At 33.2% G+C, this 16822-nt stretch overlaps 1 protein-coding gene across 1 annotated transcript; it reads left to right on the top strand.

The window, feature by feature from the left end:
• Nucleotides 1–300: 300 nt before the first annotated feature.
• On the top strand, nucleotides 301–13838 carry LOC138310692 (organic cation transporter protein-like). The gene is made up of 10 exons (XM_069252024.1): nucleotides 301–466; nucleotides 4832–5057; nucleotides 5269–5372; nucleotides 6023–6177; nucleotides 6710–6878; nucleotides 7240–7452; nucleotides 8294–8520; nucleotides 9098–9279; nucleotides 9649–9806; nucleotides 10266–13838. The coding sequence occupies exons 1-10, from the start codon at nucleotides 321–323 to the stop codon at nucleotides 10372–10374; spliced, it is 1689 nt and encodes a 562-aa protein (XP_069108125.1). The 5' UTR covers nucleotides 301–320; the 3' UTR covers nucleotides 10375–13838.
• Nucleotides 13839–16822: the final 2984 nt, after the last annotated feature.

The following is a 16822-nucleotide window of genomic DNA, read 5'->3' as shown; positions in this document are numbered from 1 at the left end:
CTTGGTGGGGTCAATGTAAATTGATTATGGTAAATGTCTTATTGAGATGCACGGATATTGTCAAATTTGTCAATTTTGAGGCAAATGATAGAAAATAAATTATCATCAATGTGACCTGGAGTGAATGTATAACAGTTGTTAGGTCATGTACATAACGGATAAATGTCATAGGTTTATTATATCATGCACTTAAAATATTCAATATCATACGCGCAAGATGTTTTTGCTGTTATATAATATCGTGTTTGTAATACTTTACACTTTATAATAAACACATTTCTTAAGCGTTGTAGAACAACGGCGAGATTCAGTTTTAAAAAATGGAGAGATTTAAGGAGGTTGTAAACATTATTGGAGAGTTTGGCCTGTATCAGAAGCGTATTTATCTACTTATATGTCTCCCAAGCATCTTTTCTGCGTTTATCATGTTAAATACTGTTTTCCTACTCGGGATACCACAACACAGGTAAGGAACACTCCAGAATCAATTATTGATTAATATTATTAATTTGCTCACTTGAAACTTATTTTGAGTTGAGAGAGAGTTTAATTTTCTCCCATACTTCACAGGGATATCCCGTGGTTGCTAGGGAAAAGATATCTCTATCTTACACAGGGGGGTGTAAGACAGCTCACACGCGCTAGACAATAACGTGACGTCATCAATACACGGGGCGTAACTTCGGCGCGCATTGTAGATGGCGTCATCAATTTTGACGTATAACGACGTTCCTGCGATAATGGCGCGATGAAAAGGCTGGAAACCATGTGAAATTTCTTCATTTTTTTCTACTAAGTATGGGAGAAAAAGAATCAAACATGGATCTGTGAATTGGACAGGGATATCTCAACCCTCGTGATAGATTTTGACCGTCCACCCTCGGGTTGATCAGCCAAAATCTTTCACTCGGGTTGAGATATCCCTGTCCACTTCAAAGACCCATGTAAGATTCTATTACTTCAACTTCTTCATTGTGTTGTAATTTATTTTGGTGATATTCATGTCAGTCCATACTATCGTGTACAGGTACATCTAATACGATATGACTCATTTATACATGTATGTAGATATAGAGGATATATTCTACATGAGGGTCACAAAATGCACTAAAACCTAAGAATTGCCGAGGGATTTAAAACACTGGTTGATATTGAGGGAAAAATATATCAATCCTTCATACCACATATAAAAGGATATGTGTCTCATATTTAAACATTTTGTTAAAATTTACTATTTAGATATCCTCTCACTTGGAAAGTCAGCAATAATTATTTCAAAGAAAAGGTCAATTTTCCATGCATGAAATATATTTTAAACGCATTTTTTGCCTCATTCACATTAAAACCAGCCTAAAAGTTTCTAAAAATGATAACAGTAGTTTTGTGGACGGAATGACGTCACAATGTTGTATTGCATAAGTAACGATGTAATACAGCCTCAGGCGATATGAGTGTAGTGCGCGAGATAAATCAGTACCACAGACATAGTTAACAGAGAAAAATATTGTATTTAAGGATTAACTTGAATAGATTTTTTATGTTATGGAGATATAACACAAACATCTGAGTGTACTCTAAATAAACCGCTCTTCGCGGTTTATGATGAGAGTACACTCAGATTTTTGTATCTCCATAACATAAAAATCTATTCAAATTAATCCTTATAAGTCAATTTACTAAAGATAATCTCTTCATTATTCAAAATTCATTTTTGGACTCTTTTGTCTATGAAATCACTACGCCGTCATCTCAGCCAATTAGAAGCAACGTTACAAATTGCAACGCCATTTTTTCCTTTTTGAGCTGATAAAGTAAATTTTTAAGCCAATATGGAAATGCTCGTAACAAGCAAAATTGAATTATTTGGAAATAATGTATAGGCTGGGACAGACATATTACTGACATCTAATGGAATGTCAAAAGTTGCATTATTCGATAACTGAATTTCTATATTCAATGTATTTTCATTTATAGTGTATAAAGTTCATATATATTTGATAATTCTATATATCAAATTCCACATACATGTTTTAAAAGGAGAAATATTCCTATGTAGATAAAAGAAAAAGAAATCGAAATGATGAAAAAGGCAAGTTAGTGTAGAGTTGAAAGTTGTCTGTATTTCTTATGTTGTATGTTAGGATTAACTTAAAATTTGTATTCCATACTTAAACTTGCAAACACAAGGTATTCAATAACTAAAATATATGTTATGTACAGTAGAGATATACTTATATAGTTGCATAGATCTAAACAGTTTAGAATTCAAAAGTGAAAAGATGACAGAAGTTGCAACACTTGAATCTCATGAAAATACCTTTAATGCAATACGCCGATTTCGGGTTACAAGGAACTCTTCAGGGAAGGAGATAGAAAACGTTGATTTGGTCATGTGACCGCGAAAAATTAAGGACACATTTTTCCGTCATGGTGGTGACACATATAGGCAGAGAATACCAATGCCCGAGTAAAGGACATTGTCGGTAATACTCGCCCAATAATGGAACTAAGATAAACTTTTATGTTTTGTGTTTCTTATTTGTTCTTGATTTTTGGAAAAAGTACCCAGAAAAGTTATGAAATATTTGTTAGTGAGACGTCAGATACCGTTGATTCCCTACTGTTAGGTGGCAGCTCCATCCGATGCCGTAACTTACATGGCATTTCATTGTGAAGTATCTAAATTATTTTTTTCAAGCATATCTAGATTATGTTAAAACAATATGTTTTAATAATAAATGTTAAGTGTTCTGTCATAATTTGTAATTTTCCACCCGTGTACAATCATTACATAAGCCGCCATTTTGTTTCAAATGTGCCCTACATTAAGTCACATGGTGATGAATGTCACATGACTAAACTGACTGAACATTGTATTGCGGAAGCTGCTTATTAATGACTTATGATATTATAATATATTTCATGTCGTGACAATTAAATAAAATACTTCATTTGATACTAGTGTGTAATCTGGTTTTCACATAACTATAGTTCACAACAACAAGTACATGTCATAATCCAAACACTTGTCTTTATTTTTGTCTGCCTATTGAGTTAGTGTTATTTCAACTATTCTTTGTTTGATCTCAATGCAAATAGTCTTTTCAATTTTTTCGTTACGTCCTTTCTCAAGTTTCAACGGATACGAACTTCGTTTTTTTAATAACTGGATTTTCCCTGTTTAGCATGAACAGACATGAACGGGAATGCTTTCAATTTACGAAATCAGGTATCGCGTCTATATATAAAGAAAATTGCATTCCCTCCTTGTTCCAGATAGGTCCCACTTTCTAACATGGCGCCTGACCTACATTTCGAAATTGCACACAATAATTCGAAAATTGGGCCGTTGCTTCTCCCAGTTTAAATTATGACATCAAGGTAAACGTGATAAATGTACTCTGATTCAATGCTTGCATTGCCTATTAAGCTCCAAACTGTTGACATATACTGAATACAGTAACCTAGATAGTAACAACTGTACACCTTATTTGAAAGTTCACATCAGAAAAAAAGGAATAAACTGTGATAACTGTAAACTGTAATTAGGTTGTTAAACAAAAATAAACAAAAACAGATCAAACATTACTTAGAGGTTAATATGAAGCCATGTTTTTTTCGGAAGCCTGCCTTTGGCGATAAGCTATATTTAAAAATCGCATTTATTGGCAGCATTTAAATGCATTAGTAAGTTGAAATATGTTTGATTACTACATGACATTTTTATTATTAAATACCGCAAGGTTTGACAATCACGACGTAAGCTATGTCAGGAAATGAGGATTGTTAATAATCCTTTATTTTCCTTTTATATAACTAATATTTACTTTTAGTTTGTTTTTAGGTGATTTTTATTTTTGAAGTGAATTATCGTTTGAAAGTCTGTAGATTGTAATTGTTTTTATTTTGTGAAATCAAATTACTGTCATTAACTTTCGAAAAAAAATGTTATTTATCTATAGAGTCAAATACATTTGATATAGGAAGACGGTACATTTGCATACCTGTTACACAATTTGATATTCTAGTTACGTTGTGTGACATTCCTTGTAATATGTAATTAAATTTATATCTGCGAAGTAGGTCAACGAGCACACATGAACATTAGATGACTTTTCAGTCGTAAAATGATATTTAAGGCAACATGTGTCGGTGCTATTGCAAAACATTATGGCAGTTACTTAATCGAAATGTGCGATCTCGGTGCATCACATAAACGATTATTTACACAATCTACTCAATGACACCTGTGCATGACCTTATTCTATTGACCCTCACGATTAAAACTTTATGGGACTATTTAGATTATTTTAGAATCTTTGTAGGATGTTTTGAAATGTGTTTTCTTTATTTTAGAAATACAGGTCATGTCGGTAACATATGGAGCAAGGAACGGAACCGCATTTTAAAACGTGGTTGATACTTGTAGTGTCAAGTGTATGGGTTTATATGCATATTTGTTTACATAAGCTTCAAGAGCAATATGACCATAGCTGTCTCGACGGGCTATTAAGCTATAACGAGAAATGTAGTTTAATCTCCACAGTACCGTTTGATTACATCACCTATTTTGCGTATTGAATACTAATTAATATTGTCATTATAACTTCACTTAAAACAGACAGAAAACGTTGATTTTTACCTGAAAATTAAGATGTGGGCAAAAAGAAGAGATAAAGAAACATGTTACAATTCAATATCGATTGATCCTGTAGACCAATAGAGGGCTGATAATCTCTTTATCTTCATTAATATGCTTTTTAACATGATCAGACTTAATAGTATATAACGTTATTACTGTTCTATTATCTCACAATTAATTCACATACAGATGTGCTATACCAGGGTACCCTAACGACACATTTGCGGTCCAAAGTCCCTCACATAAAGCCTTGATCAATCGACTCATTCCGCCGTCGACGGACGAAACCCTGGATTACGCCAAATGTGAGCTATATGATCGAACGTTAGATGGTGATGATAACTCGACCGACCTCAAGGAATGTTCAGACTGGGTCTACGACAAAACTGTTTTCATCAATACCTTCACATCGGAGGTACGTTTGAATAGGATGTAATGTATGTATTAATTAACGTTAAATAAAACGGTTTGACAAAAGTCATTCGTTATACCAGAACTAGGAACTAATACATGTATATTAATTTGTATCGTGTTTTTTGTGCTCTATCAGTCGTATCAAAGGAACAACCGGTTTTGGTATCATTCGGAAAGAATCCGAATATTGTGTGACTTCATTTGTTTTTTAGCAAAACATCGTGTGTAAGGACAAGCTGGGGACAGCCAATTCACAGATGATCTTCTTCTTCGGTGTGCTGACAGGTGCTTTCGTGTTAGGAACCATATCAGATGTGTAGGTAAAATGTATGAGTACGAGTTGCGCACTCTACGTCGGTCTTTTACTCTAGGTTACGTTTGTTTGAAGTGAACTAAAGTTACAAGACGCGTCCTTCCTTCATCTGTTAATAACTTATATGTATCCGCCTACAATGTCGAGACCTCCATTTAATTGTCGTATCAAAATAAGCCCAGATAGATACAATATTCCTATGACAAGATGCATATCTATTAACAAACAAAAGTGTATCCAGATAGATACAATATTCCTATGACAAGATGCATATCTACTAACAAACAAAAGTGTATCCATCAAATTCGGAGGAGTGGTGGAGATATCATACAGAATACTTTGTACCCAATCGACATCCAGATGATAGAGTGTCAAGTGTCAGATTAGAGACGAAGTAGACCAACGTTTGTTAATTTAAAATCAGGTCTTTCCGTGTTATTATTCTATTTCGAATGCAATGGCACACAGCGGAAACGGTCATTGATTCATTTTATTGAATTATCTAGAAAGCGTATATGGCTTTACTTAAAAACGACCCGGGGTCTCGATATTCAAACATAGACTCTTCTAAAATATTTTCTTATGTGAAATAAGATAATTAATTCCACGATCGAGTATGAGCAAGTTAAACGAGTAAAATACGTTTTTTATAGCATTGGACGGAAAAAGACTTTATGCCTGTCGTTTTTACTGCTGTTTGGGACAACACTAGCGGTGTCATGGGCTCCGGATTTTATAACATTCTGCATTCTCCGATTTCTGGTAGGAGCTTCATGTGCCGGAATGTTCATGACTGCTTTTGTGATAGGTAAATTTGTTATATGATAATAAATGCATTGTTTTTCTACGTCAGCTAATAACAATGTTCATGACTGCTTTTGTGATAGGTAAATTTGTTATATGATAATAAATGCATTGTTTTTCTACGTCAGCTAATAACAATGTTCATGACTGCTTTTGTGATAGCACTTCAAATAAAGCCTGCCCGAATCTCTCCATGAATAATACCTGTGTGTTATGAGTTATCTCCCCTTGTGCGGAACTCTCCAAAAAGGAGATGAATAAAAAGTTATTGAAAGAATGAAGATGCTTTTTTTCAACTCTCAGCCAAGCGACAAGATATAACTATTCCTCGAGTCAGCGAGGACTTTAAACACATAACACCAAATAGAATTATCAATTCGTGAAAAGTATTTAATTCTTCTTATTTTTTTAATTGTCAGCTTTCTTCTAATTTTATTATCAATAGATTAAATAACGGTAAATTAAACCTGATATAAAATCAGAATTTCTTGATTTTTTTTTCGAAACTTCATAGATGTATGATTTGTTTTGTGAAGGGATGGAGCTGGTAGGTCCCTCCAAACGTGTCTTTGCTGGTATTATCGTTGACTTCTTCTTTGCCATTGGCACTGTCTTGCTTGGAGCGATAGGCTACGCCTTCAAGGAATGGAAATACATCGAGATAACCTGCTCTGCACCAATCGCTATGTTCTTACTCTACTGGTGGTAAGTGTTCGGCTTTGTCTTTTAGACGGTATCAACATTTATTTAAGATGATTGTATTGTAATGCATTCTGTTTTTCATATAAATGACTTTGGTAGTATTAATGGTCAAATAAATCATTAGTGGTTAAATTATGTTTATGCAGAATAAAATGTGTTTAATATAATCCTTTTTTGTTTCATGTGATATAGTCATATCCATTATATGTGCTAATTAAGCTAAACCACGATTTACAAAATAGAACTTAAATCCCATGTCTTGATTATAAAAAATACGTCTTTTGTTAATTTTTGCACAAGCGTTATCTTAAAAGTTACGAAGACTTTATTCATTTGTAACTCCCATTTGATCTTACTCGACTAGGCTTGTCCCCGAGTCTCCGAGATGGTTGATCAGTCAGGGTAGAATCGAGGAGGCAAACAAGATCATCCAGAAGGCAGCCAAGGTCAACAAGATCACGATTCCAGAAAAGATCCTGACAGCAGACTCCATAGAGGAACCGGAAACTGGTCGTCTCTGGCATCTATTTGCGTCACGTGTTCTCCTTGTTAGAACTCTCATCATTTTCTTTAATTGGTATTTCGTTTCTGATCATGATGTAATAACATGATTCTTGACACTACACTTACCTTAAATTTTAATGTAGGTTGAATCAAATAAATTGAATTTACAAAACTTGTAACAATACAATCAAAATTCCCTTTAATTGATTAATGCCATAAACCTAATGATAAACAATCAAGTTTTACGTGAAAACCTGCAAATTGCATAGGTGTTTTACAACATTTGATTAAAGAATTAACACAATCTTTGTGGTGACCAAATTAAGTTAATTAAATGACGAAAAGGATAATTAGCATTTTTTACATCATTATTTTGTTCATTGGATTCAATGTTTTTTATAATGACTAAATACACTAACTTGAGAATAATGTGAAACTCTCTATCTTGCAATCTGTGCCAGGAAACCAGTTCTGTCTCTTTTGATTGTATGTGTTAATTGTTTATACAAGAAATGTGTGTTATTTAAACCGACGGACCATAAACGATACTCATCATTTGAAAATAATTGATGTTGAATCGTGTATATATGTGTCTAATTAACACAAAAATATTACGTTGCTTTTGGTGCATGGGCAATCAGTACTTCATTCCATATAGGACATAACGCCACGGAAGTTTTTAGAGATGCAAATAATTATTTTTTATATTTTTTATTTTGAACAAAAATTAGAAAAGTTTTCAAATTTTCAATGGTGGTAATGATGTAAAGATATTAAGATAAATACTAGATCGTTAAACCATCTTTAACAATTTACTAGATCGTTAAACCATCTTTAACAATTTACTTATTTATATTTTAAAACATGACATTAAAAGATAACAAGCGAGATTATTTTACATTTACATTTTGAAGGTTGGTGGTTGTCATGGGTTACTACGGACTCTCGTTGAACACAGGGAATCTGGGCGGTGATTTCTACGTGAATTTCATGGTGTCTGGCCTTGTCGAGTTCCCTGCCTACACGCTATGCCTAATTCTACTGGACAGAGTGGGCAGACGACTACTCCACGCCACCTGTATGATCAGTGGCGGCATCGCATGCATCATAACAATATTCCCAATGTTGTATGCAGATGAAAGTATGATATCCTTATTAGATATGTGTTATCTTTCCCAATATGTGATAATGTCATTTAAGAAAAAAATGAAGAAAAAAATATGAACATCTGTCTACAGTAAAGCAAAGTCGCGTGAATTTCACGAACTTCGCGATCCAATTACATTAGCGGAAGTTGATCTCCGCGAATTATTATCTGCATCATTAATAGTACTCATATGAATTTCGAGTCAATTTCCGCGGACTTATTTTGAAATGGAAGTCGCAGAATTAAGTAACCGCGAAAGGGGGTTAAAATTGGTTTCGAGTTGTATATCGATTATAAAAAAAAATAATGAACTTGATTTTTCTATCTTTTATTTAATTTTGTTTATGATCGGTCCATTTAGAATGCACTTGGAAGTATTTTCATATCGCTTTGAATTTTTTTTAAATAATTATTACACACACCTGTAATAACGTAATGTTATCTTTTACTTAAAGAAATATAAAATATGACAAGATAAAAACAACTGTGACCATTCACAAATCAACTAACATGAACAAATAAGGTATATTAGAAGAATCTCATTAAACATGAACTCTTTCTGACGTAACAGGCCTGGAACCCATCACGATTACCTTGGCTATGTTGGGTAAGGTAGGGATATCTGCTGCCTTCGCTATCATCTATGTATGGTCGGCCGAGTTGTTCCCCACTGTTGTCCGGAACTCAGGGATGGGCGCCAGTTCTTCCTGCGCTCGTATAGGAGGCATGATCGCTCCTTACATTGCCGACCTGGTAGGATAGACAATGTATAATAATAAACCTAAAATACAGAAAATGCTTTTATTAGTGTACATTATCATATATTATTTCGGAATCAATGGACACAGAAAGGATGAATATAATGTCGAATCACACTTACATTGAGTTAAAAATCGTTCATTTTAAAGAAAGCCAAATACATAGATAAGACGTTGCTATACAAGACATTTATATTCATAATTGATACTTTCTATGCGGATGTATCTGATATGTTTCTTCTAATTTTAATTTATGTCAATGATAAAGCTTCGTACATATTGAATGAGTACTAAAATAAAACAATATAGTTCTTATTTGCCATTAATTGAAATGAGGTGTCTAACCGATGTCATTTTATAACAGAGCAAAGTGGTCGAGGGTAACCTAGGAAGAGCACTGCCTTTAGTTATTTTTGGCGGAGCCTCAGTTGTTGCTGGGGTTATGTCCCTTTGGCTGCCGGAAACTAAAAGCAGAGCGCTTCCTGAAACAATTGAAGATGGAAAGAGATTCGGTAAAAAGAAGTAAGTATGCATAGAGTAAATGTATACCATTTACAAAATAATGTTTTTTTTTTGTTGTTGTTTTTTTCTGAATAATTTGTCACATACATAAATATATATTTATGCTATTTAATTAGTGCATTAAATATACAGATATGCCATTCTTTTTCTATATTCACGTACAAAAGTGTATTTTCCTCAGAATTTTATTCAAATCATTCATAATTTCAAGTGGATATCTTTTAAATTGATATTCAGGTAATTTAGCAATGCGACAATAACAGTATATTCTCCTGTTTCCCCGCATTTTTATTACATCCTGTGATAAAATCAGAAAAAAATGCGTTTTAAACCTCAAAAGTACCTATGTGGTAAAGCTATGGTTCTGCCTGATGTATACTGAATGTGACATAAGTTCACCATACCTTAAAACAATTTACGATTATTAGTGTATCAAACCAGTTGCAATTGTTATTTCAGCCCGTCAGAAAAATACGAATCAAAGCTTGGTGTTGATAATAAAGGATATGATTCTAATTCCACCGCCCCTAATGGTACCGACAGTGTTTACACTGTCACCAAGATGTGAAGGAGGGTCTGCAGGATGGTCAACTTAGACGGCGGCTCATCTCACTGACGATAAATCAAAGCACTTTTAAATTTGTTTCTAATATAAAATTACACATTATAGATTAGCCTCGTGATATCAATCTTAACGTTACTTTGATATTTCGATATTTTATTATTTTAATACTGCGTTACGTTTGAGTACACTGACCATATAGCTATCGTGTCTGTATATGAAATAAATGCAATCTCAAGGCTGTTGATATAAGGCGTCCATGCTTGAAGTTCGACGAAGAACAAACAAATTGCGGACATCACGGATGGAAAAGTTCGACGTTTGTTTATTTTCAAAGGGCCGAGCTACATAGTTAATATTAAATATTCAATAAAGCATTCCTATTATCCTTAAATATATCAACGTTAAGCTAATTTGATCTACTTTAATGAAATACGCACTGGTCATGGGTAATTCACAATAGTATATGGAAAATTTCTTCGGCATATTGAATATATTCCAAGAATGTACGCATCGACCATTACACTTAACAATAATGTACATTAATAATGCTTTACTGTAATGGTTTATTCAAACCGTTCATTTTTATATATAAATGGAAATGTTAATGCTCGATTTTCTTTTTTTTGCATGATAAATAACAACATTAACAATTATTTCATTTGAAGTTTTTATTGAAAAACTCAATTCTGAATTGAAAATGTAGGTAATATTTCAGTGCAATGAAGTCACATAGACTGTATTGGACAGAAAGTAACATGCGTGCGTATGGTAACTGTTTGTAATACTATTATAAAAGACTCTCACCACTCTGAAGCATCTCAAATACTTGAGAACATTGGATTCACTCCGTAGTGTTTTCACGACTATGCAACTACAAAAATAGATTTTGTTTGAATTTTGTTTGCCCGGTATAAATCGATAAATGAAGAAATTATATTGAGGTAGTAGTTGGCTTCATTGTCGTGACATTAAAATACACTTAAAATATAAATGAATCAAGCTTTTACATAATATGGGTATAAGGTATGTGTAGGTCATAGTGCCCACTCAATAAGGACATTTCAAACGACCATACTGACCTGAATGTGACATTGTATCAAATAACAGCAACCATATTTTATGTACTGTTACATGAAATATGTTATTATATCTCGTGACTGGATATCAACTCCTTAGCCAGTGACAAGTGACAAATAGCCAAGGTCTGTCCGAATAAATGATGTTTATGTTTCTAATAGATGAGATTTAATCTCATTCAGTTTGTCAGGGTTTGAGTTTCTCTTGACCAATGGGTCCATCGGTCAAGCGGAAGATAATCGGTCAGATGGCCATTAGCATTAAACGTGCTCTCTCCTCCAATCCTATACTTGAAAACTCGACTCTATACATTAAAAAACATTGGGTTGCTATAGCAATATTATATAGACATTCCCTTATAAGGTCAAAATTTCGGTTGGATTCCTTGTATATCTATAGATAACTAGACTTGGAAAACTCAAATTCAATACAGGTAAAACTCCACGTCTAACACAGCTGGCGTCATTACGACAACCACTTACGATATTAATAATATGTATATATTGCAAAACACACCTATCTTCAGCCTATAATAGACCGCATTTTATGAATTGATGATATTTTTATTTTCGACTTAAACACCATTAATTTAAAAAGAGTCAAAATGGTCATATGAAAATATGATCAGGTAAAAGTTCAGTACCACATAGTTAATGTTTTGAAATATGCGCATTCGAGAGATTAATAAATATGACATTTATATAAATTTTCTATGATAATATTTGTTTAAAATGACAAAGTTAATGGAGAAATAGTCGAGTCTCGTGAGAGACTGCAACACACGTGTTTTATCAAGTCAGCAGTATGTCAGCTATTTAAAAGATTTATCTATATAAAAGGCAGAGTTTATCTAATATATATGTATAATACAGAGCTTAAAATCAGTATTAATCATGTCAACCTCTTCATTTGATATAACAACGATAACAGGTATATAAAAATCTACACTTGTGGTGGTAAACAGTACACATAACTGTGTTCATCCACAATCTTATTTGGATGTTTCATGTGCGTACTTTGTAGAAACTCCATTTAAACATCGTGTAGAACCATCACCTCCATGTTCATTTGTTCTTCGGAACACTTCTCGATTTTACCGACAAGTACAACACTACATAATTTGCATAATGCAGTCACGATATGTAAAATCGAGAAGCATTCCGAGAGAAAAATGAACATGGTGGTGATGGTTAAAGAAAGTGAGCTACACGATGTTTAAATTGAGTTTCTACAAAGTACGGGTCATGACACCTCCATAGGACCGTAGAAAAATTTTGTGATTTTGGCTTGGTTTTTGAGGTACCCATTAGAGGCGAGACGACATTTCGACCGGACAGGGAAATGTCTACCTAGCATATTTTTCTTAAATTTCCCGATTCATAAAGCCATAACTTCGTCAATACTCGGCCAACTTTGTTCATCAAGCACTCAATGGAAAGATAAATTATTTCTCTTTAAGGTAAGATTACGTCAATGTTATGTAGAGCCCATTTATTAGAATAATCACAGTTTAACAAAACATAGGTCCATTTTTCTCGCCCGCCGAGTTCATACCCTTGATACTATAATATGTATATATATGTATACTGTTGGTTAAAAATGTTCGTGCCAAGTCCCTGTGGGTATATGTTTCTTGCTCTTGTCGTTGTAGTAGAAGTATTGAAACTTTTAACAATAATGCTTAAGTATATTTAAAAAAAAACATTATCATATATTAACCAAGAAATCGCAAATAAAATAAATCGTAAAATTACGTCACGACAGATCTCTCGAGATATAAACCTTTATTATTTTCTAGCTTAAAATCATTGTTCACAAATGAAAAAAAATGAAGTGTTTTTGACAGTAAATAAATTCTCTTTCACCAAATTTTTGAATGTAGGTTTACAATTCATGATATAAGAACTGAAGCGCCTATGAAAGAAATGGCCGTGCGTTTTTTGTCTATGACTTCATAACCCCAAAAGATATTAAAGGGACATGATCCTAAATAAACCATGTACATTTGAGTAAAATACATGTTTAAGACGTGCCAGATACCTTACTAAGTTATATATATCAGTTATTGTGCAAATGTGTCAAATAAAATAATTATAATGGAGTTCCATCTTTTTGAGTGTGGTAAAAATTGTAGTGTTGAACTTTAGTGACCTCCCACAATGCACTGCACAAATTAAATGAATGTAAACAAAATGGTGGGTCAAAAACCTGGGTGAAACGAACACAAACGAATTTCGATTGAAACAGAGTACGACATGGGTCAGTAACGTGAGCAATTGGGAAAGTAGGTAAATATTAATGGACCACTGAAATGCAAGAGACGGGAGCAACTTCCCAATTTATAGTTGCGTGATGTACATGTGTGCAATAAGTCAACCTCCCTTCGCGGTGCCCCGTCGAATAAAACGTCTTGTTTGACTTTTGACTTATCTTTCTTACGTTAAATAAATATTGTTATATAACAAATATTAACAAATATGGCTTAAACTTTATTTGCCAACCATCGTAAGTTAGAAAATAATATTAAAATGTGGAAAATTAATATTCCTTGTCATGTCAGCAAGTTTGTTGTTCATTATAACCTCGCTTTCGGTCAGCTTTCTTTTTGTGTTCCAAAATAGAATATGACGGTCTATTTTTATTATTTTTGGGGCAGGTATTCTCCACGTTTTCTTGTCGTTTTAGATAACCAATCATTAATAAACATCTGAAAACCATATCTAAGCATACAGAACAACTTATTTAAGGTTCATGTCCCTTTAAGAATAATGCTTATAATTCAATTCAGATAACTCACTCAGGTACTAATTAGGCATAAATTTCCATGATTTTACTTACTTTTACAATAAAACAAATTGAGTTGTGACGTAATGATATCTTATCCAATTATTCAGTTTGGCCAATGAAAATTACCCGCGAAACCATTTTGTATATATGACGTCTTAATACTTGACGTGCTATTCTTTCGGTTTATGGAAAAAAAAACTCAAAGATCTAACCAATGGAAATGAGTGTAACATATGAAATTAAATTATATGTGTAATTTCAAAGATAATGCAAAGACTATCCAAGGTATTCATTTCAAACGTCAAGAAAGTTAAACCATACCTCTGAGGTCTTTCTTTGCGCATATGAGGATAATACATATAAACGTTTGGCAGTCTAAGAGGTATCTACACAAACAGCACACTAAATTGATCAAGATAAAAAATGTGAAATATGATGAAACGATGTATAAGTAATAAGATATCAGACTATTCACCGGATCAAATGATTTTCAATTGTTACATCTACATTTTACCAGTACGTGGCAAACATAACAAACACAACTATGACACTTTTAAAAACATGGTAACGTTGTGGGAAGAGAATGTGATGTAAACCGAGCAAGTATCAAAGATATACTTGATAATGGAAACATAATATTCTTTTTGCGCCGCTTTGTTGTGTTTTGCTTAATTTGCTTAGCATCAAATTCATCGTCAACATGATATTTGCGTGCATTTTGTGTTTATCTTTAGCTAAAAATAAAGAGTAAAAGTTCAATAATTCAGATAACTTTGCAATAAGAATAAGAAAGTGTCAAAGGGCAACTATATTGAAACTTATTTTTGAAAGGAGTGAATGCCTTAACATTTTTAAATAGATTGGGGGATCAAACGTTTACCAGGTTATTTGTTTGTGTTACTTTGTAAGGTCTCTGAATGTAATAGGTAAAACACCCTCATGTGAATGGTCGGTTATTATAGTTCACTGGCCGTTGAATGTCATTCGTCATTGGTCTTTCATATAATAACAACTAAGTTATGTTGAGTTCCATATTTATCGACACAGCTGATACATATAAACAGCATACATTCACGTTTTGTTGGCTAACAGTGACCATTGTTCCCCGGGGGTTGACGTACAGGTTGGTGTACGATTTGTAACATGTGTATATACTTCCGGGTAATCAACTTTTATGTATACTCAAAGGCTTTGGTAAACGGGATCCGGGAATAGTTTTTTAAAAAGAAAATAATTAACATGTATGTAAGTCTATGATCTGTATATAATATGTATACGTATGTCGGAAGCAAAAAGACTACGATTGAACCCTTCACAAATACAACGACAGTATAATGAATTAAACCGTTATCAAATGAAAAACCACAGACAATGAAAACATATCCCTTCTGATGGTTGATTGAATACACAAAATTATATATATGAACGGTATCCCTGTATGAGATGTGGTGCATCCGGAAAGTGCATGTCGTTTTTGAGACAGTTATATAAGTAATGTGTCTCCTAGCAGTAGTAAAATATGAAATTTCATAGTGCTATCTCACTGAAAGATACTGCCAAAGATCGTGAACAAATTTACTGTGTTTACTTTTTTTTTTTTAATTGAAACGTATTTTATACGATTTGGCGTAGACTCAAATCCAAAATAATTATGCTAATTTTACGCATTTCGATTTCATTTAATTTAGGTGCATTTTAATTACCTATTGTTACAACTGGATATGGTTCATAGAACACGGAGAAATTATATCGATAAATCACTGTATGCATTAATACAATGCCTACATAACGACAAAGACCGCACTTGATCACGATTAAGCATGTGAAAATTAAACAGAAGATAGACTTGCTAAGAATTTGTATTTGCATATTACAAATTTAGCTGTCCGTGAAGACAAGTATTGCTAGTGACGTATTTTGGTTGCGAGCGTAACGCCATAATTTTCTAAGAAAACGAAGCTCACACACTAATGACGCCTCAATGGATACTTACCGGTAAGGGATCAAGCTATTTGATGTGCAAAGACGAAATAGTACAAAGAGAAACGATACACATGTACTATGAAATGGTCAGCGTACGTTGACTCGTAGTCAACAGTCATCATGCTTTTTCGTCAAACATATCAGCAACATAATGGTGGTTAAATGCGACGCATAATTTTAAGTGAGACATAAAAAACCCTTATCAACCTTTTCGTTATAGGTTATGCCTTCATGATAATGTTGACATATTTCAAAGTAAAATTTTATACACTAGCTTTCCGTTACGAGACCACTCTGTAAAGTATAAAATCGCGTTAAATTGATTTTAAAGATTATCGTTAAATTATTTAAACATAAAAGCTAAACGTGCTTTGGATAAAAAATGTAATCCTACAACATGCATAATAAGTATTCTATCGGAACACATAAGTTCAAACGATGTAAGAATAAAGTTTATGTTGCCTGCTATTTAGTTACATCGTCTATGAGAAATTCTTCATATGTACCTGATATACTTACAGTACTTCATATGATGATTCCTCTGTAATAAGAAAATGTTGAATTTGTCATTTTTGAATTTTTCGTCAGGACACAAAGCATTACA

This window comes from Argopecten irradians, chromosome 1 (genome assembly GCF_041381155.1).
Source record: "Argopecten irradians isolate NY chromosome 1, Ai_NY, whole genome shotgun sequence".
NCBI lineage: Eukaryota > Metazoa > Mollusca > Bivalvia > Pectinida > Pectinidae > Argopecten > Argopecten irradians.
Note: the sequence above shows the minus strand (reverse complement) of the source record. Positions and strands in the feature narration are given on the sequence as shown.

Bases quoted from the DNA above. Each gene is read 5' to 3' on its own strand.
- LOC138310692 (XM_069252024.1), top strand. From the start codon at position 321: ATGGAGAGATTTAAGGAGGTTGTAAACATTATTGGAGAGTTTGGCCTG. The intron at 7,453-8,293 runs GTATTTCGTTTC...TACATTTTGAAG, and splicing joins CTCATCATTTTCTTTAATTG to GTTGGTGGTTGTCATGGGTT. The intron at 9,280-9,648 runs GTAGGATAGACA...ATTTTATAACAG, and splicing joins CTCCTTACATTGCCGACCTG to AGCAAAGTGGTCGAGGGTAA.